Source organism: Bombina bombina, chromosome 12, assembly GCF_027579735.1.
Source record: "Bombina bombina isolate aBomBom1 chromosome 12, aBomBom1.pri, whole genome shotgun sequence".
Taxonomy (NCBI): Eukaryota; Metazoa; Chordata; class Amphibia; order Anura; family Bombinatoridae; genus Bombina; species Bombina bombina.
Window position 1 is genome coordinate 92,426,377 of NC_069510.1, and position 22,471 is coordinate 92,448,847.

At 42.6% G+C, this 22,471-nt stretch overlaps 1 protein-coding gene across 2 annotated transcripts in view; it reads left to right on the plus strand.

Annotated features, from left to right (window-relative positions):
- SCAI (suppressor of cancer cell invasion) overlaps nt 1-22,471 on the plus strand; it is a 573,395-nt gene that overhangs the window by 321,152 nt on the left and 229,772 nt on the right. For both annotated transcript variants that reach the window (XM_053695796.1, XM_053695797.1), the window contains exon 9: nt 7,651-7,752. In XM_053695796.1, coding sequence (XP_053551771.1) covers nt 7,651-7,752 — 102 coding nt within the window. The remainder of the gene's footprint in view (nt 1-7,650; nt 7,753-22,471) is intronic.

The following is a 22,471-nucleotide window of genomic DNA, read 5'->3' on the forward strand; positions in this document are numbered from 1 at the left end:
GGGAAATTTTGCCCAGTTCAAGCCAGTCTGGAGACCTAACCAGGCTTGGAACAAAGGAAAGCAGGCCAAAAAACCTGCTGCTGCCTCTAAAACAGCATGAAGGATCAGCCCCCGATCCGGAAACAGATCTAGTAGGGGGCAGACTTTCTCTCTTCGCCCAGGCTTGGGCAAGAGATGTCCAGGATTCCTGGGCGTTGGAAATTGTGTCCCAGGGATATCTTCTGGATTTCAAAGCTTCTTCCCCAAAAGGGAGATTTCATCTCTCACAATTATCTGCAAACCAGATAAAGAGAGAGGCATTCTTACATTGTGCTCAAGACCTCCTAGTTATGGGAGTGATCCACCCAGTTCCAAAGGAGGAACAGGGGCAAGGCTTCTATTCAAATCTGTTTGTAGTTCCCAAGAAAGAGGGAACTTTCAGACCAATCTTAGATCTCAAGATCCTAAACAAATTTTTCAGGGTCCCATCCTTCAAGATGGAGACTATTCGAACCATCCTACCTATGATCCAGGAGGGTCAATATATGACTACCGTGGACTTAAAGGATGCTTATCTTCACATTCCGATACACAGAGATCATCATCGGTTTCTCAGGTTCGCCTTCCTAGACAGGCATTACCAGTTTGTGGCTCTTCCCTTTGGGTTAGCTACGGCACAAACAATCTTTACGAAGGTTCTAGGGTCACTCCTAGCGGTCCTAAGGCCGCGGGGTATAGCAGTAGCCCCTTACCTAGACGACATTCTGATACAGGCGTCAAATTTTCAAATCGCCAGGTCCCATACGGACATTGTTCTGGCATTCCTGAGGTCTCATGGGTGGAAAGTGAATGAAGAAAAGAGTTCTCTATCCCCTCTCACAAGAGTTTCCTTCCTAGGAACTCTGATAGATTCTGTAGAAATGAAGATTTACCTGACAGAGGCCAGGTTGTCAAAACTTCTAAATTCCTGTCGTGTTCTTTATTCTACTTCTCGCCCTTCAGTGGCTCAGTGTATGGAAGTAATCGGCTTAATGGTAGCGGCAATGGACATAGTGGCGTTTGCCCGCCTACATCTCAGACCGCTGCAACTCTGCATGCTCAGTCAGTAGAATGGGTATTACACAGATTTGTCCCCTCTACTAAATCTGGATCAAGAGACCAGGGATTCTCTTCTCTGGTGGCTATCTCGGGTCCATCTGTCCAAGGGTATGACCTTCCGCAGGCCAGATTGGACAATAGTAACGACAGATGCCAGCCTTCTGGGCTGGGGTGCAGTCTGGAACTCCCTGAAGGCTCAGGGCTCGTGGACTCAGGAGGAGGCACTCCTTCCGATAAACATTCTGGAACTAAGAGCGATATTCAATGCTCTTCAGGCTTGGCCTCAGCTTGCTGCGGTCAGGTTCATCAGATTTCAGTCAGACAATATCACGACTGTAGCCTACATCAACCATCAAGGGGGAACAAGGAGTTCCATAGCAATGTTGGAGGTTTCAAGAATAATTCTATGGGCAGAGGTTCACTCTTGCCATCTATCAGCTATCCATATCCCAGGAGTAGAGAACTGGGAGGTGGATTTTCTAAGTCTGCAGACTTTTCATCCGGGGGAGTGGGAACTCCATCCGGAGGTGTTTGCACAGTTGATTCAACTTTGGGGCAAACCAGAACTGGATCTCATGGCGTCTCGTCAGAATGCCAAGCTTCCTTGTTACGGATCCAGGTCCAGGGATCCCAAGGCAGCGCTGATAGATGTTCTAGCAGCGCCTTGGTCCTTCAACCTGGCTTATGTGTTTCCACCGTTTCCTCTGCTCCCTCGTCTGATTGCCAAGATCAAGCAGGAGAGAGCTTCGGTGATTTTGATAGCACCTGCGTGGCCACGCAGGACTTGGTATGCAGATCTGGTGGACATGTCATCCCTTCCACCATGGACTCTGCCGCTGAGGAAGGACCTTCTACTTCAGGGTCCTTTCAACCATCCAAATCTAATTTCTCTGCGTCTGACTGCTTGGAGATTGAACGCTTGATTTTATCAAAACGTGGTTTCTCTGAGTCGGTCATTGATACCTTAATTCAGGCTCGAAAGCCTGTCACCAGGAAAATCTATCATAAGATATGGTGTAAATATCTTCATTGGTGTGAATCCAAGGGTTACTCATGGAGTAAAGTTAGGATTCCTAGTATATTATCTTTTCTCCAAGAAGGATTGGAGAAGGGATTGTCAGCTAGTTCCTTAAAGGGACAAATTTCTGCTCTGTCTATTCTTTTGCACAAGCATCTGGCGGATGTTCCAGACGTTCAGGCGTTTTGTCAGGCTTTAGTTAGAATCAAGCCTGTGTTTAAACCTGTTGCTCCGCCATGGAGTTTAAATTTAGTTCTTAAAGTTCTTCAAGGGGTTCCGTTTGAACCTCTGCATTCCATAGATATCAAGCTTTTATCTTGGAAAGTTCTGTTTTTGGTAGCTATCTCTTCAGCTCGAAGAGTTTCAGAGTTATCTGCCTTACAGTGTGATTCCCCTTATCTGATCTTCCATGCAGATAAGATAATTTTGCGTACCAAACCTGGGTTTCTTCCTAAGGTGGTATCTAATAAGAATATCAATCAGGAGATTGTTGTTCCGTCACTGTGTCCTAATCCTTCTTCAAAGAAGGAACGTCTATTACACAATATTGACGTGGTTCGTGCTTTAAAGTTTTATTTACAAGCTACTAAGGATTTTCGTCAAACATCTGCATTGTTTGTTGTCTACTCTGGACAGAGGAGAGGCCAAAAGGCTTCAGCAACTTCTCTTTCTTTTTGGTTAAGAAGTATAATCCGCTTAGCTTATGAGACTGCTGGCCAGCAGCCTCCTGAGAGAATTACAGCTCATTCCACTAGAGCGGTGGCTTCCACATGGGCTTTTAAAAATGAGGCTTCTGTTGAACAGATTTGTAAGGCGGCGACTTGATCTTCGCTTCATACTTTTTCTAAATTCTACAAATTTTATACTTTTGCTTCTTCGGAGGCTATTTTTGGGAGAAAGGTCTTACAGGCAGTGGTGCCTTCCGTTTAAGCGCCTGCCTTGTCCCTCCCTTCATCCGTGTCCTATAGCTTTGGTATTGGTGTCCCACAAGTAATGGATGAATCCGTGGACTGAATACACCTTACAAGAGAAAACAAAATTTATGCTTACCTGATAAATTTATTTCTCTTGTGGTGTATCCAGTCCACGGCCCGCCCTGTCATTTTAAGGCAGGTGTTTTTTATTTTTAAACTACAGTCACCACTGCACCCTATAGTTTCTCCTTTCTCTTGCTTGTCTTCGGTCGAATGACTGGGAGTGGCAGTTAGGGGAGGAGCTATATAGACAGCTCTGCTGTGGGTGATCCTCTTGCAGCTTCCTGTTGGGAAGGAGAATATCCCACAAGTAATGGATGAATCCGTGGACTGGATACCCCACAAGAGAAATACATTTATCAGGTAAGCATAAATTTTGTTTTTGTACAGGCTTTGGTTCGTATCAAGCCTGTCATTAAATCAATTTCTCCTCCTTGGAGTCTTAATTTGGTTTTGAAGGCTTTACAGGCTCCTCCTTTTGAGCCTATGCATTCTTTGGACATTAAACTACTTTCTTGGAAAGTGTTGTTCTTTTTGGCCATCTCTTCTGCTAGAAGAGTTTCTGAATTATCTGCTCTTTCTTGTGAATCTCCTATTCTGATTTTCCATCAGGATAAGGCAGTTTTGCAGACTTCATTTAAATTTCTACCTAAGGTTGTGAATTCTAACAACATTAATAGAGAAATTGTTGTTCCCTCTTTGTGTCCTAATCCTAAGAATACTTTGGAGAGAGTCTTAAATTCTTTGGATGTTGTAAGAGCTTTGAAATATTATATTGAAGCTACTAAAGATTTCAGGAAGACTTCTAGTCTATTTGTTATCTTTTCTGGTTCTAGGAAAGGTCAGAAAGCTTCTGCCATTTCCTTGGCATCTTGGTTAAAGCTTTTGATTCATCAGGCTTATTTGGAGTTGGGTCAGGCCCCACCTCAGAGAATTACAGCTCATTCTACTAGATCAGTCTCCACTTTGTGGGCTTTTAAGAATGAAGCTTCAGTTGATCAGATTTGCAAAGCAGCAACTTGGTCTTCTTTGCATACATTTACTAAATTCTACCGTGGGTCCGTGAGGCTGGAAGGATTGTTTCAGTCCTTATCAGCATTCAAATTGGTTGACTGGGTCAGCGGCGTTCCGCTGCGTCACTCCTTTTGCTTCTGATTCTCTCGGGACCTATAGTATTCTTCCTCATGTGGGAGGATTGGGGGTTTAGCGCCTCCTTACCGCTGGTTTAAGTCATTTGGCCTTTTCGGAGGCTCTAGGAATTGACCTCTTGGACGTGTTCCTTCCGTGTTTCTCTTGTCAGTGAGACCTTTGGACTTCCCCATGTGGGTTAGTTCTCCTTAGGGGGCCCTGGGTTTCCCTTCGGGAGAGGGTTCTCTTTTTGAGACCCTTTGGATTTGGTCCATTCCTCCATGTGAGTTGTGTCTCCTTTGGGGACCTGAATTTTCCTTTGAGAGAGTTCTTTTGGACTCTGTTTAGGAGACCAAAAGAACAATTGGGGACTCAAACCTGTCATCGCCCTGGTTCCTCCGGTTGCTGAGGCTTTTGCTCAGTGTTTTCCCTTTTGGATCCTGTTGCGGCTTGTTACCGATCTTTTCAGGTTCTAGGGCCGGTTCGGGGTTCTCCTGTTCCTGGAATTTGGACTATGACCTTTGGTCTGGCTAGTAGATCTGGTCACCATTGGCCAGATTTACTGAGTGAAACATCTTCTAGTGGCACAGACAGAGCAAGCTGGAATCCCTGGTTCAATCCCAAGAAGGGCCACCAAGGGAGTCACCAGTGGTGTCCCTGCTGTGCAGTTTGTATTTTGATACTCATTGGCTTTGCCTACGCTCAATGAACGGTTTCCTTTGGACGGTTTGCTAAAGTAACCTGATGGCTTTGCGGTTCTGCAGGTGAAGGGTTATAGGGTAACCGCTGCAGCTAATGCACCCTTCTATGCGCTAAGTATTCAGGGGATTCCTTCCAGGTTCATCTGCGTTGGAGAGTGCTCTCTTATTCAGCCTGTGGCCTTGTGCCTCGTCGGCAGGTCCTCTGTTTCTAATGGCCTTCTTTTTCTTAGGGGGGCTTTGTTCTCCTATGGAGGCCTTGTTTAGGACTTTTCCTAGATTCAGGGGATGGAACAGATGGTTTAACCTATTCAGAGAGAGGCATGCTCTCTGGGTTGTTCTGTTCTATCTGGAGTCTTGCTGGCTCTGTGTCATGATGGGCCTTGCTAGTCTCTTCTGGGTCTTCGGCCTTTTCGACTGTCTTATGGAGCTTCGGGGGGTTACCGAGCTCTGTGGAATGACTGAAGCCATTTTTGCTGCTCTTTTGTGAGCAGGTGTCAGGGTTTTTCTGTTCCCCTGTTTCGGACCTACTGACGTTTGGGCTGGCCCGGCTGGGAGTAGGTCCTGAGATGTTGTTCCTCGGGGGTGTAATGGGCCTAGTTGAGGTTCTCTACTTCTCCCCTTTTGAGACCTATGTGTCGGTCAGGCGGCTGGGATTGCCTAGAGGGTGCTTCTGTCGTGGAGTTTTTACACTCCGATATCTTGTTTAGCCGCATTTTACTTCTTAGTAAAGTATTCTCTCTCTGGGTCTTCCTGATGACAGCGGCGTGTTCTTGACTCAGGTGTTTACCTCGTCTAGTTCTGCTACACGTATTTGTGTTGAATACTTCAGTATTCTAAGTGCTGACGAATTGAGGATAAGTCTTCAGTTGTGGTTTTGGGGCTTCCACTCGCTGTTCGGATGGCCGGTCCTAGACCTTGTGTTATGTTGGTCTGGGCTTTGCCTCCCCTTATTTGTTTTAGACCCCTTTGGCTCTTTATGAGCTGGGCTTGTTCTAGGGGTTCCCTTTATGGAATTTTGTGGTGTCCTTTCGATTTCCTTTGATTTTTCTTGCCCTGTCCCTTTGGGTGTTTTTGGGCTGGTGTTCCCTTCGCTAGTAAGGGGTGTGTGGTTGGGGGCCGACCGCTGGGCGACGGTGTCTCCTGGAGGACTGTTGGCTCAGTTGAGTCTGATTTTGCGGTCTCTAGCTAGGCTTCTGGACTATCTGCAGGTCAGTGTCCTTGGGGCTTTTTCCTTTCAATGTTCTCGGCTTCGGACGAAGCAGGGTTTTGTTGGGTAGTGATTTCAGGCCTGGTGCCCTCAGAATTGGCCGCCTCTTGTACTCTCCTGTTTTGGCATTCAGTGTCCTCTATAGCTTGGGTATTGTTTTCCCAAAAGTAATGAATGCAGCTGTGGACTCTTTCCATTTATGAAGAAAAACATAAATTATGCTTACCTGATCATTTTTTTTTCTTCAGATGGAAAGAGTCCAAAGCTCCACACCCGTATTTTTTATGTGGGGCGTCTGTATTTTTTATTCTTCTGGCACCTTTTCACCCTGATATTTCTTCTACTGTTCCTTGTTCCTCGGCAGAATGACTGCGGTATGATGGGAGTGGGAGGAGTATTTAAGCCTTTGGCTGGGGTGTCTTTGCCTCCTCCTGGTGGCCAGATTCTTATTTCCCATAAGTAATGAATGCAGCTGTGGACTCTTTCCATCTGAAGAAAAGAAAATTATCAGGTAAGCATCATTTATTTATTTCATTCATTCTAGAATGATCACTTCCCTTGGCACTCACAAGATAAATATACTGTGTATGTCTATTGTTGACTACTCCCTCTGTTCAAGTGGCCCCCATGGGAAAACAATTGGCCAGTGACACCCCCCCCCCCCCCTTGTATACAATGAGCTTGATACCCCTGCTCTAATCTGTTCATTCATTTCTGGGCTCCAGGCAAAGGCCAGAAGGCTACAACTGTTACTTTTGCTTCTTGGTTAAAATTATTGATTTACAAGGCTTACTTGGAGGCAGGAAAGCCCCCATTACAGCCCATTTGACTCTTCTTGGACTTCAAAAATGAAACTTCTATATAACAAAATTTTAAGGCAGCAACATGGTCATCTATACTGTACATACTACTAAATTCTACCACTTTGATACTTTTTCTCTTCTTCTGAAGCTGCTTCTGGTACGAAAGTCCTGTAGGCAGCAGTTTCTGAAAATTAGGTGCTTGTCTTTTTCTCAAAAAATGTTTTACCCCCCAAATTATTTGTGGACTCCACAGTTTGGATATTAGTTCCCAGAAGTAATGGACTCTCACAACCTTATAAAAGTAAACAACATTTTTGCTTACCTGATTAATTTCATGGTGGTGAGAGTTTTCGAGACTTCCCATTCCATTCTTTCTACTTCTCTTGATTACCTATATGTAAGGCTGGTAAAGCTTTTCAGAGGGGTTGGATGGATTGAGTGGTCTGGGAGTTTTGTGAATCTTTGCCTGCTCACAGTAGCTAGGAGTTAAATCCCAGGAGTAATGGACTTGCACCACCATGAAACAAATTAATTTATCAGGTAAACATACATTTTGTTACATAAATACATAATGCATTATTGGCCCTTTGAAATTTGTGAGCGTGTGTTATTACATTTTGTTAATTCATAATGAGAAATTAATGATGTTTTTAGAATGTTGCTAAAAGCTACATTGGTTTATTTCTAAGTGTGAATCTTTATAATACAGTTTGTTTGTTTGTTTGTTTGTTTTTTGCTACAGGTCAAGTTTAGTGAGTTGACCATAGATATGTTTAGGATGTTGCAAGCTCTCGAGAGGGAGCCCATGAATCTTACATCACAAATGAACAAGCCCGGCCTGCAGGTAAGGATGTAAACTGTATATATTATTGTGTGTGGCCTGTTTTACTTATTTGCAAAGACATTAGCTGAAAATAAAATTGACTTTTGGCAATTTGTTCTTCAAAATGTTTTGTATTTTATATAGACATGTGCGTTTCGATTCATTCCGAATTAAAATTCGGCCGAATTTGTTAAATTCGGAGATTCGGATCGATTCGAATTTCCGAATTACGGTAGTACCGAATCTACTGAATAAATCCAAATTAGTTCGGATTTATTTGTTACATTCGGATGGCCATGGATTACACTAGTATTGTACAGTATATTAGGTTATATCACTCTGCTATGGGTTACACCTAATATACAGTACATAATACTAGTCTAATACACAGCACATCCCACCTAACACATACCGAATTTACGAATCGAACCGAACCAAATCCAGCCGAATTTATTCGATTCCGAAACAAATTCATTCTAATTTTTCCGAATTCGAATCGAACCAAAACGAATTTTTCGGCCATGCACAAGTCTAATTTTATAATTAGTTATTAGCATTTAAAGGGACACTGCTCTCCAAAAAAGATGTCTCCCATATAAAGGGACACTTCTAAACTTAAAGGGATAGTATAGTCAAACTTGACTTTCATGATTCAGATAGAGCAGCAATTTTAAGCAACTTATTAATTTACTCCTATTATGAATGTTTCTTCATTCTCTTGGTATCTTATTTAAAAAAGCTGGCATGTAAGATTAGAAGCCGGCCCATTTTTGGTTCAGCACCTGGGTAGCGCTTGCTGATTGGTATCTAAATGTAGCTATCCAATCAGCAAGAGCTACCCAGGTGCTAAACCAAAAATGGACATGCTCTCCCTAAGCTTACTTTCCAACTTTTTGAAATGAAGATATCAAGAGAACAAAGAATAATTGATAATAGGAGTAAATTAGAAACTTGCTTAAAAGTGCATGCTCTATCTGAATCACAAAGTTTTATTTTTGACTATACTATCCCTTTTAATGTGAAGTTAAAGGGACACTAAACCCACATTTTTTTCTTTCATGATTCAGATAGATCATGCAATTTTAAGCACCTTTCTAATGTTGTCCTATTATCAATTTTTCTTTGTTCTCTTGATATCTTTATTTGAAAATGCAGAAAGGTAAGGTAAGGAGCCAGCCCATTTTTTGTTTCAGCACCTGGTTAGAGCTTGCTGGTTGGTTTGCTACATTTAACCACCAATCAGGAAGCGCTACTCAGATGCTGAACCAAAAACGGGCCGACTCTTAAGCTTACAATACTGCTTTTTCAAAAGATTGCAAGAGAACGAAGAAAGATTGATAATAGGAGTAAATTAGAAAGTTGCTTAAAATTGCATGCTCTATCTGAATCATGAAAGAAAGAAAAAATTGGGTTTAGTGTCCCTTTAAACAAGTATATTTGTTATCTACTTCCTACTAATACTGATTGGTTGATGGTCAAATTTTTTTTAACTTATATGCTATTGAAAAGAAGATACAAGGTATACAGAATACAAACATATACATTTAAATAAATGAGGCAATATAATAATTTGAGTATGTCCTGAAGGAGCAAATTGGCCAACAATTTGTTACTGTCCAACATTATCCTTTATAATCATACACGGTTGACATGATCCTAGGATGTATTTATGGTGTCAAAATATAAGTTGGATCCTTTAACTGTCTTTCTCATAAATAAAGTCATTGTAAGGATTATTTCTAGAAACGTGGATCTTTGTCTTTGTTTTCATTTTATTAACATTATCAGTGAACATTAACAACAAACATAAACCTGTAGTATAAATATCATGAGTCTAATTAATTAGTGGAGATGTGAGAATTTGCCCTGCAAAAGTCTAATTGTAGGTCATACGTTTAGCTGTATTTTATAGAGCAAAACACCAGGATAACCAATAATTCACAGGCCTGGTGAGGACGTTAGCCTGTATGACCTCAATATCAAGCATGAGAGATTAAGAATAAAGGTGATAGTCACTTTTTTATATACTAATACTCATTGGCAGACCATTTCTGCTAATGCTTATTGAGGATTAGTAGCAATTACCTGTGTGTCAATGAGCAGCTGTTGGTAGGTTACAGTAAATTAAACTTTAAACAGTTGTTACTATGATAAAGTTGTTTAAAATTGCATGTTCTATCCGAATCATGAAAGAAAAAAATTGGGTTTCATATTCCTTTAAATTTATGCTTTTCATATGGTTTATAAAATGGTTTTGAGTACAGTGGCCTTTTAAAGTGACATTAAACTGTTGTGCTTGGTTACTGCTCACCAAGATATTATTTTTCCTCCTGTACTGGTAGCTCTCTTTAAAGGTATTCTCTGATTTTAACCCCTTTCAGATGCTTATTGGTAAAGCTCTGCATCTTCATATAGGGCACCTCTATCTTGAAGCTTAAATATTATCGCACCATGTGGCAGAAGCAACACACATTCACAGTTCAATGATGTTACCAGGTTTTTTGACTGCTGTATTCTATGCTGTATTCTATGCTTCCGGTTAGCATTAACATTAAAGAACCAAAGCGTTACTTTTTCACAGGAACTATTTTGCTATATATTATTCCTGAGTGTTTTTGTGTGTTTGTGTGTCTGTGTGAATATGTATGTGTATATATATGTGTGTGTATATATATATATATATATATATATATATATACACACACACACACACATATATACATACAGAGTGTGTGTGTGTTATATAAATATTTATTTCCTATGACATGGAGAGTCATTCCTGGCCGGCAGGAGGAGGCAAAGCGCACCCCAGCAGAGCTATTATGTGTTACTTCCCTTACCCATAACACCCAGTCATTCTCTTTGCCTCTATCAATGGAGGACATGCAAAGTTGGTGTCTGAACATATTTAATCCTTTTATGGGTATTTTTTTCCTGCAAGCAAAGTTTGGGGTTTAGCTGTGTCCACGTCAATCTCTTTAGTAAGAGTAGCGGTGGCTTTTAGCAGTAAGAAGGTGGTAAGGTTATCCTTGCTTTGTTTCTAACATTGTTGCTACCCTTGTTATAGAAAGCCAGAGTTGGTTACTCTGTTCTTTCTTTTTCTACAGGTCTCTGATAGGCGTATGTGTCCTTTCACGCCTTGTAAGCTGTCTTCCTGCCCGACAGTTGGATATGCAGGTAAGTGCTTTTGTCTTCTAGGTATTGGAGACTTGCACTTTCAGGAATTTATCTTGCACTATTTAAAAAAATAATAAAAAAAGGCACTTATTTGATCCTTGTTAAGGATTTATTGGGGCAGTGTGCAGGCACTATTAGTATGTGAAGGAGACTAAGGGGTTTACTCTTCCTCTATTTTTTATGGGACGGTTCCTCTGGGCCAGGAGACAGAAGGATTTCTTAATTTATGAGAAATGCTAGGAGAAAGTGTTTGACAGTGTTTTTGAACGTTTTTATTAATATTGGGATTGTAACTGTTAGAGTCTGCAGAGAAACGTTTGTTGTGCTGCCGCTCACGTGACAGCCCGCTCTTCCGCTTATACGCTGAATGAAGCAGTGTCATTCCCTGTGAGTCTTCGTCTGTGGCATTTGTGGGGACCTCGTTTGAGCTCTTCATTTGTTTTTTAATTCTGCAGCTAGCGGTTACGGTAGGACACCTCAGTCTGGCTGAGATGTATTTTTGTTTCTCCAACATAGGTGTGTCCGGTCCACGGCGTCATCCTTACTTGTGGGATATTCTCTTCCCCAACAGGAAATGGCAAAGAGCCCAGCAAAGCTGGTCACATGATCCCTCCTAGGCTCCGCCTACCCCAGTCATTCTCTTTGCCGTTGTACAGGCAACATCTCCACGGAGATGGCTTAGAGTTTTTTAGTGTTTAACTGTAGTTTTTATTATTCAATCAAGAGTTTGTTATTTTAAAATAGTGCTGGTATGTACTATTTACTCAGAAACAGAAAAGAGATGAAGATTTCTGTTTGTATGAGGAAAATGATTTTAGCACCGTAACTAAAATCCATGGCTGTTCCACACAGGACTGTTGAGAGCAATTAACTTCAGTTGGGGGAACAGTGTGCAGTCTCTTACTGCTTGAGGTATGACACATTCTAACAAGACGATGTAATGCTGGAAGCTGTCATTTTTCCCTATGGGATCCGGTAAGCCATGTTTATTACGATGGTAAATAAGGGCTTCATAAGGGCTTATTAATGATGGTAGACTTTTCTGGGCTAAATCGATTCATTTTTAAAACATATTTAGCCTTGAGGAATCATTTTATCTGGGTATATTGATATTATAATATCGGCAGGCACTGTATTAGACATCTTATTTCTCTGGGGCTTTCCCAAAGCATAAGCAGAGCCTCATTTTCGCGCCGGTGTGGCGCACTTGTTTTTGAGAGGCATGGCATGCAGTCGCATGTGAGAGGAGCTCTGATACTTAGAAAAGGCTTTCTGAAGGCGTCATTTGGTATCGTATTCCCCTTTGGGTTTGGTTGGGTCTCAGCAAAGCAGATACCAGGGACTGTAAAGGGGTTAAAGTGTTAAAACGGCTCCGGTTCCGTTATTTTAAGGGTTAAAGCTTCCAAATTTGGTGTGCAATACTTTTAAGGCTTTAAGACACTGTGGTGAAAATTTGGTGAATTTTGTACAATTCCTTCATGTTTTTTCGCAATTGCAGTAATAAAGTGTGTTCAGTTTAAAATTTAAAGTGACAGTAACGGTTTTATTTTAAAACGTTTTTTGTACTTTATTATCAAGTTTATGCCTGTTTAACATGTCTGAACTACCAGATAGACTGTGTTCTGAATGTGGGGAAGCCAGAATTCCTGTTCATTTAAATAAATGTGATTTATGTGATAATGACAATGATGCCCAAGATGATTCCTCAAGTGAGGGGAGTAAGCATGGTACTGCATCATTCCCTCCTTCGTCTACACGAGTCTTGCCCACTCAGGAGGCCCCTAGTACATCTAGCGCGCCAATACTCCTTACTATGCAACAATTAACGGCTGTAATGGATAATTCTGTCAAAAACATTTTAGCCAAAATGAACCCTTGTCAGCGTAAGCGTGGCTGCTCTGTTTTAGTTACTGAAGAGCATGACGACGCTGATATTAATATCTCTGAAGGGCCCCTAACCCAATCTGAGGGGGCCAGGGAGGTTTTGTCTGAGGGAGAAATTTCTGATTCAGGGAACATTTCTCAACAGGCTGAACCTGATGTAATTGCATTTAAATTTAAGTTGGAACATCTCCGCATTCTGCTTAAGGAGGTATTATCCACTCTGGATGATTGTGAAAAGTTGGTCATCCCAGAGAAACTATGTAAAATGGACAAGTTCCTAGAGGTGCCGGAGCTCCCAGAAGCTTTTCCTATACCCAAGCGGGTGGCGGACATTGTTAATAAAGAATGGGAAAGGCCCGGTATTCCTTTCGTCCCTCCCCCCATATTTAAAAAATTGTTTCCTATGGTCGACCCCAGAAAGGACTTATGGCAGACAGTCCCCAAGGTCGAGGGAGCGGTTTCTACTTTAAACAAACGCACCACTATACCCATAGAGGATAGTTGTGCTTTCAAAGATCCTATGGATAAAAAATTAGAAGGTTTGCTTAAAAAGATGTTTGTTCAGCAGGGTTACCTTCTACAACCAATTTCATGCATTGTCCCTGTCACTACAGCCGCATGTTTCTGGTTTGATGAGCTGATAAAGGCGCTCGATAGTGATTCTCCTCCTTATGAGGAGATTATGGACAGAATCAATGCTCTCAAATTGGCTAATTCTTTCACCCTAGACGCCACTTTGCAATTGGCTAGGTTAGCGGCTAAGAATTCTGGGTTTGCTATTGTGGCGCGCAGAGCGCTTTGGTTGAAATCTTGGTCGGCTGATGCGTCTTCCAAGAACAAGCTACTAAACATTCCTTTCAAGGGGAAAACGCTGTTTGGCCCTGACTTGAAAGAGATTATCTCGGATATCACTGGGGGTAAGGGCCACGCCCTTCCTCAGGATCGGCCTTTCAAGGCGAAAAATAGACCTAATTTTCGTCCCTTTCGTAAGAACGGACCAGCCCAAAGTGCTACGTCCTCTAAGCAAGAGGGTAATACTTCTCAAGCCAAGCCAGCTTGGAGACCAATGCAAGGCTGGAACAAGGGAAAGCAGGCCAAGAAGCCTGCCACTGCTACCAAGACAGCATGAAATATTGGCCCCCGATCCGGGACCGGATCTGGTGGGGGGCAGACTCTCTCTCTTCGCTCAGGCTTGGGCAAGAGATGTTCTGGATCCTTGGGCGCTAGAAATAGTCTCCCAGGGTTATCTCCTGGAATTCAAGGGACTTCCCCCAAGGGGGAGGTTCCACAGGTCTCAGTTGTCTTCAGACCACATAAAAAGACAGGCGTTCTTACATTGTGTAGAAGACCTGTTAAAAATGGGAGTGATTCATCCTGTTCCAATAAGAGAACAAGGGATGGGGTTCTACTCCAATCTGTTCATAGTTCCCAAAAAAGAGGGAACGTTCAGACCAATCTTAGATCTCAAGATCTTAAACAAGTTTCTCAAGGTTCCATCTTTCAAGATGGAAACCATTCGAACTATTCTTCCTTCCATCCAGGAGGGTCAATTCATGACCACGGTGGATTTAAAGGATGCGTATCTACATATTCCTATCCACAAGGAACATCATCGGTTCCTAAGGTTTGCATTCCTGGACAAACATTACCAGTTCGTGGCGCTTCCTTTCGGATTAGCCACTGCTCCAAGGATTTTCACAAAGGTACTAGGGTCCCTTCTAGCGGTGCTAAGACCAAGGGGCATTGCAGTAGTACCTTACCTGGACGACATTCTGATTCAAGCGTCGTCCCTTCCTCAAGCAAAGGCTCACACGGACATTGTCCTGGCCTTTCTCAGATCTCACGGCTGGAAAGTGAACGTGGAAAAGAGTTCTCTATCCCCGTCAACAAGGGTTCCCTTCTTGGGAACAATTATAGACTCCTTAGAAATGAGGATTTTTCTAACAGAGGCCAGAAAAACAAAACTTCTAGACTCTTGTCGGATACTTCATTCCGTTCCTCTTCCTTCCATAGCTCAGTGCATGGAAGTGATCGGGTTGATGGTAGCGGCGATGGACATAGTTCCTTTTGCGCGCATTCATCTAAGACCATTACAACTGTGCATGCTCAGTCAGTGGAATGGGGACTATACAGACTTGTCTCCGAAGATACAAGTAAATCAGAGGACCAGAGACTCACTCCGTTGGTGGCTGTCCCTGGACAATCTGTCTCAAGGGATGACGTTCCGCAGACCAGAGTGGGTCATTGTCACGACCGACGCCAGTCTGATGGGCTGGGGCGCGGTCTGGGGATCCCTGAAAGCTCAGGGTCTTTGGTCTCGGGAAGAATCTCTTCTACCGATAAATATTCTGGAACTGAGAGCGATATTCAATGCTCTCAAGGCCTGGCCTCGGCTAGCGAGGACCAAGTTCATACGGTTTCAATCAGACAACATGACAACTGTTGCGTACATCAACCATCAGGGGGGAACAAGGAGTTCCCTAGCGATGGAAGAAGTGACCAAAATCATTCTATGGGCGGAGTCTCACTCCTGCCACCTGTCTGCTATCCACATCCCAGGAGTGGAAAATTGGGAAGCGGATTTTCTGAGTCGTCAGACATTGCATCCGGGGGAGTGGGAACTCCATCCGGAAATCTTTGCCCAAGTCACTCACCTGTGGGGCATTCCAGACATGGATCTGATGGCCTCTCGTCAGAACTTCAAAGTTCCTTGCTACGGGGCCAGATCCAGGGATCCCAAGGCGGCTCTAGTGGATGCACTAGTAGCACCTTGGACCTTCAAACTAGCTTATGTGTTCCCGCCATTTCCTCTCATCCCCAGGCTGGTAGCCAGGATCAATCAGGAGAGGGCGTCGGTGATCTTGATAGCTCCTGCGTGGCCACGCAGGACTTGGTATGCAGATCTGGTGAATATGTCATCGGCTCCACCTTGGAAGCTACCTTTGAGACGAGACCTTCTTGTTCAGGGTCCGTTCGAACATCCGAATCTGGTTTCACTCCAGCTGACTGCTTGGAGATTGAACGCTTGATTTTATCGAAGCGAGGATTCTCAGATTCTGTTATCAATGCTCTTGTTCAGGCCAGAAAGCCTGTAACTAGAAAGATTTACCACAAAATTTGGAAAAAATATATCTGTTGGTGTGAATCTAAAGGATTCCCTTGGGACAAGGTTAAGATTCCTAGGATTCTATCCTTTCTTCAAGAAGGATTGGAAAAAGGATTATCTGCAAGTTCCCTGAAGGGACAGATTTCTGCCTTGTCGGTATTACTTCACAAAAAGCTGGCAGCTGTGCCAGATGTTCAAGCCTTTGTTCAGGCTCTGGTTAGAATCAAGCCTGTTTACAAACCTTTGACTCCTCCTTGGAGTCTCAATTTAGTTCTTTCAGTTCTTCAGGGGGTTCCGTTTGAACCCTTACATTCCGTTGATATTAAGTTATTATCTTGGAAAGTTTTGTTTTTAGTTGCGATTTCTTCTGCTAGAAGAGTCTCTGAACTATCTGCTCTGCAGTGTTCTCCTCCTTATCTGGTGTTCCATGCAGATAAGGTGGTTTTACGTACTAAACCTGGTTTTCTTCCAAAAGTTGTTTCTAACAAAAACATTAACCAGGAGATTATCGTACCTTCTCTGTGTCCGAAACCAGTTTCAAAGAAGGAACGTTTGTTGCACAATTTGGATGTTGTTCGCGCTCTAAAATTCTATTTAGATGCTACAAAGGATTTTAGACAAACATCTTCCTTGTTTGTTGTTTATTCAGGTAAAAGGAGAGGTCAAAAAGCAACTTCTACCTCTCTCTCTTTTTGGATTAAAAGCATCATCAGATTGGCTTACGAGACTGCCGGACGGCAGCCTCCCGAAAGAATCACAGCTCATTCCACTAGGGCTGTGGCTTCCACATGGGCCTTCAAGAACGAGGCTTCTGTTGATCAGATATGTAGGGCAGCGACTTGGTCTTCACTGCACACTTTTACAAAATTTTACAAGTTTGATACTTTTGCTTCTTCTGAGGCTATTTTTGGGAGAAAGGTTTTGCAAGCCGTGGTGCCTTCCATTTAGGTGACCTGATTTGCTCCCTCCCTTCATCCGTGTCCTAAAGCTTTGGTATTGGTTCCCACAAGTAAGGATGACGCCGTGGACCGGACACACCTATGTTGGAGAAAACAGAATTTATGTTTACCTGATAAATTTCTTTCTCCAACGGTGTGTCCGGTCCACGGCCCGCCCTGGTTTTTTAATCAGGTCTGATAATTTATTTTCTTTAACTACAGTCACCACGGTACCATATGGTTTCTCCTTTGCAAATATTCCTCCTTAACGTCGGTCGAATGACTGGGGTAGGCGGAGCCTAGGAGGGATCATGTGACCAGCTTTGCTGGGCTCTTTGCCATTTCCTGTTGGGGAAGAGAATATCCCACAAGTAAGGATGACGCCGTGGACCGGACACACCGTTGGAGAAAGAAATTTATCAGGTAAACATAAATTCTGTTTTTCTTTCTTTCCATACTTAGCAGTATTGCGCTCTGAATTAGCTTCTTAAAGTGCCAGTTAAATTTTCAATTTTTTTGGTCATTATTTATTTTGGGCTCTATCTTAGCCATGGACACTGAACAGGAGTTTATTTAATTTCACTTGATAAATGTTTATGTTTAGAAGACCAAATTGTATCGCCTATGCAATTTTGTTCCTCATGTTTAGCTAGGACCCTAAAATATAAAGATAAATTACTCCCTTCTGAGCCTGTTGTCTCTCAGGATAATGCTGTTCAGGATATGCCACAACTTTCTCCTCAAACGTCCCAAGCCTCAATGGCATCACATACAATATATACCAGAGATACCGGTTGGTAAAAGAAACTTCTCTTTATTCTTCCAAGAGTTAAAACATGGCACACAATGTTAAAAACAAGGCACAGGCAATGGCACAGACTAGTCTGACGCGTTTCGGCCCCAAGTGGCCTTATTCATAGACACTTTATTGTCTTTCACACCTGAGATGCTTTATACGCCTACCCACATTCTGATTGGTTGTCTGTGCTCTTACTCTATAGCTTCTACCTGTGTTAAGGATATAGCACTACCCACTCATCAAAAGTTTAGTGTAATAGCGAGTGAATACCTAATGTTTATTAGGTCAGTTTATATACTCTTGTCCTAAACTGAACTTTTCTGCTTTTCTTATTTCTGCTAATAAGGTGTCTGGTCCATCTTCTGCGATGGTTGACCTCCCCCATAAGTCGGATGAGGAGGATACCTCGGTAACTTCTGAGGGTGAGATCTCAGATTCTGACAGTGTAAATCCTGTGATTCTGAAGAAGTAAACTTCAGATTTAAGCTTGAACACCTTTATTTATTTCTAAAGGAGGTACTGGCTACTTTGGACAACTCTGACCCTTCTGTTGCTGTCAACCCTAAAAAATCTATTAAGCATAATAAAAACTATGATGTTCCTTCCTCTGTTGAAGTATTTCCTGTTCCAGACTGTGTGTCAGAGATCATATCACAGGAATGGAATAAACCAGGGATTCCCTTTTCCCCTTCTCCCGTTTTTTTTGTTTTGTTTTTTTTTCCTGTTGCCGACTCCATTTCTACTCTGGCCAAAAGAACTACGATTCCTATAGAGGATAGCTGTTCATTTAAGGATCCCATGGATAAAAAGCTTGAGCCTTATTTAAAGAAAATGTATATTCATCAGGGATTACAATGGCAACCTGCTGCTAGTATTGCTATGGTAGCAAGTGCAGCATCTTATTGGTGTGATGCCTTGTCGGAGCTAATTTTAGAGGAGACTTAGTTAGAGGAGATCCAAGATAGGATTAAGACCCTTAAGCTGGCCAATTCCTTTATCTCTGATGCCAATATGCAAGTCATTAGACTGGAAGCAAAGATGTCTAGCTTCGCTGTTCTAGCTCGCAGAGCTCTGTGGCTAAAATCTTGGTCAGCTGATGTCACTTCCAAGTCCAAGCTCCTGTCAATACCTTATAAGGGTAAGACCCTTTTTGGTCCTGGTCTAGCGGGGATCATTTCTGAGATTACAGGTGGAAAGGGGTCTTTTTTACCTCAGGACAAGAAGAATAGAGCTAAGGGTCGCCAAAATTCTAATTTTCGTTCCTTTAGTAACTTCAAAGTCCAAGTCCTCTTGGAGATCCAGTCAGCCTTGGAATAAGGGGAAGCAGTCAAAGAAGCCTTCATCTGAGGTTAAATCAGCATGAAGGGTCCTCCCCCGGTCCGGTAGTGGATCGAGTGGAGGGCAGGCTTTCCTTTTTTTGTCAAGCTTGGATATGCAATGTCCCAGATCTTTGGGCTGTGGACATAGTATCTCAGGGTTACAAGATAGGATTCAAGACTTGTTCTCCCAGGGGCAAATTCATTCTCTCAAGATTATCTGCAAATCAGGTAAAAAGGCCTTCTTAATCTGCGTTCAGGACCTTTCCTCCCTGGGGGTGATTGTTCCAGTTCTGGTAAAGGAACAGGGTTGAAGATTCTATTCAAATCTATTTGTGGTTCCCAAAAAAGAGGGAACTTTTCGACCCATTTTAGACCTAAATATCTCTCAACAAATTCCTCAGAGTTCCGTCCTTCAAGATGGAGACCATTCGTTCCATTCGTCCTTTGATCCAAGAGGGTCAGTTCATGACGACCATAGACCTGAAGGACGCATATCTGCATGTTCCTATTCACAGGGATCATTGCCAGTTCCTGAGATTCGCTTTTCTAGACAAGCACTTTCAATTTGTTGCCCTTCCGTTTGGCTTTGCCACAGCTCCCAGAATTTTCACAAAGGTTCTGGGAGGTCTTTTTGCAGTAGTCAGGTCTCAGGGAGTTGCGGTGGTGCCTTACCTGGATGACATCTTGGTTCAGACAATCAAAACTCATCAATTGATGTCTCTCTCTACAGTCTACTGTTCGTCTATCGGTGACTCAATGCATGGAGGTAATTGGTCTGATGGTTGCTTCAATGGACATCATTCCTTTTGCTCGGTTCCATCTGAGATCTCTGCAACTATGCTTGCTCAGTCAATAGAACGGAAACCATTCATATCTATCTCAGAGGATAGATCTGGATCCTCTAACAAGAGAATCTCTCTCGTGGTGGGTTTCACAGAATCATCTGTCTCAGGGCACATGCTTCCGGAGACCCTCCTGGGTGATTGTGACCACAGACGCCAGCCCGTTAGGCTGGGGAGGAGTCCTCTCTTCCCATAAACATCTTAGAGTTGAGAGCAAGGTTCAATGCCTTGATAGCTTGGCCTCAGCTGTCTTTAGCCCGGTTTATCAGATTCCAGTCGGACAACATCACCTCAGTGGCTTACATCAACCACCAAGGAGGAACTCAGAGTCCCCTTGCTATGAAGGAGGTGACGCACATTATACAGTGGGTGAAAGCTCACAATTGTCTTCTCTCTGCCATCCACATTCCAGGAGTGGACAACTGGGAGGCGGATTTTTTGAGCAGACAGACCTTTTATCTCGGAGAGTGGGCTTTCCATCTGGAGGTGTTAACCAGGATATCCCTCAGGTGGGGGGTTCCAGAGTTGGATCTGATGGCGTCTTGCCAGAAAGCCAAGCTTCCAAGGTACGGTTCAAGGTCAAGAGATACTCTGGTGGTTCCTTGGGATTTCGGTCTAGTATACCCGTTTCCTCCGTTTGGTCTCCTTCCATGAGTTATTGCTCGTATCAAGCAGGAGAGGGCGTCTGTAACTCTAATAGCTCCTGTATGGCCTTGCAGGATCTGGTTTGCGCACCTGGTGAAGATGTCATCTCTTCCACCTTGTAGGTTACATCTGAGGAAGGACCTTGTAACACAGGGTCCTTTCCTCCATCCAAATCTAGCTTTTCTGAAGCTGACTGCTTTGAGATTGAACGCTTAGTTTTGGCTAAGTGTGGGTTTTCGGAGTTGGTCATTGATACCATGCTTCAGGCTCACAAGCCAGTTACTCGTAAGATTTACCATAAGGTATGGCGCAAATACCTATATTGGTGTGAATCGAAGGGTTTCTCTTGGAGCAGGGTTAGAATTCCTAGAATTTTGTCTTTTCTCCAGGAGGGTCTACAGAAGGGCTTGTCAGTCAGTTCTTTGAAGGGTCAGATTTCTGCACTGTCTATTCTTTTACACAAACGTCTGGCAGATGTGCCAGATGTTCAATCTTTTTTTCAGGCCTTGGTCAGAATCAGGCCTGTGTTTAAACCTGTTGCTCCTCCTTGGAGCTTGAACTTTGTTCTCAAAGTTTTGCAGCATGTTCCATTTGAGCCAATGCATTCTATAGATATTAAGTTATTATATTGGAAGGTTTTGTTTCTTGTTGCTATTTCTTCTGCTCGTAGAGTTTCTGAACTCTCGGCTCTACAGTGTAATTCCCCTTACCTTATTTTTCATGCAGATAAGGCGGTCCTTCGTACTGGTTTTGGATCGAAACATTAATCAAGAAATCGTTGTTCCTTCTCTTTGTCCTAATCCTTCTTATAGTAAGTATCGTATTTTGCATAACTTGGATGTTGTGTGTGTGCTCTAAAATTTTACTTACAAGCTACTGAAGATTTTCGGCATTCTTCTGCCCTATTTGTTGTTTTCTCTGGAAAGCATAGGGGTTTAGAAGGCCACTTCTACTACTTCTACTACTTTGTCTCTCTAGTTGAGAAATTTGATTCGTTTGGCTTATGAGACTGCTAGACAGCAGCCTCCTGAGAGAATTACGGCTCATTCCACTAGGGCTGTCAAAAATGAAGCTTCTGTGGAACAGATTTGCAAGGCGGCAGCATGGTCCTCTCTGCATACTTTTCCAAATTCTACAAATTTGATACTTTTGCCTCGGCTGAGGCTTCTTTTGGGAGAAAGGTTCTTCAAGCGGTGGTGCCTTCTGTTTAGGTCCTCCTGCCTTTTTCTCCCTCCCTGTTCATTCCATATCCTCTAGCTTGGGTATTGGTTCCCACTAGTAAGTGGAATGACGTCATGGACTCTCCATGTCATAGGAAATAAAACAAAATTTATGCTTACCTGATAAATTTCTTTCTTTCAGGACATGGAGAGTCCACAACCCCACCCTTAAATAAGATAGTATTTTTTGTTAGACCTCAGACACCTCTACACCTTTGTGTTATCTTCTTTTCCAATTCCCTTCGGCCGAATGACTGGGGATTATGAGTAAGGGAAGTGACACTTAACAATTCTGCTGGGGTGCTCTTTGCCTCCTCCTGCTGGCCAGGAGTTAATACCCCACTAGTAATTGGAATGATGTCGTGGACTCTCCATGACCAGAAAAAAATAAATTTATCAGGTAAGCATACATTTTTGTTTTTATATATACAATATATATATCTCTGATGAAGCGCATGTGAACATGCGGGAAACACGTCAGATCCAACCCTGCACACTGTGACTGTGTCTCCCACCTATCTGCTCAATAAATTACCCACTTTGGAAAAGAGTTTTGCAGTTCCTCGTTTTTCTTCTTCCCAATTATATATATATATATATATATATATATATATATATATATATATATATATATATATATATATATATATATACACACACACACTATAGTTACCCAGTATAATTTGTTATGCAACTATAAGTTGTATAAGAAAAGGGTGCTGTTTGGGTGCATTGACTTATAGTTGGGCTTTGTGGCCAGTTCTACAACAAACATGTCAATGTATTTTCATAAAACTGGTATATTTTGAC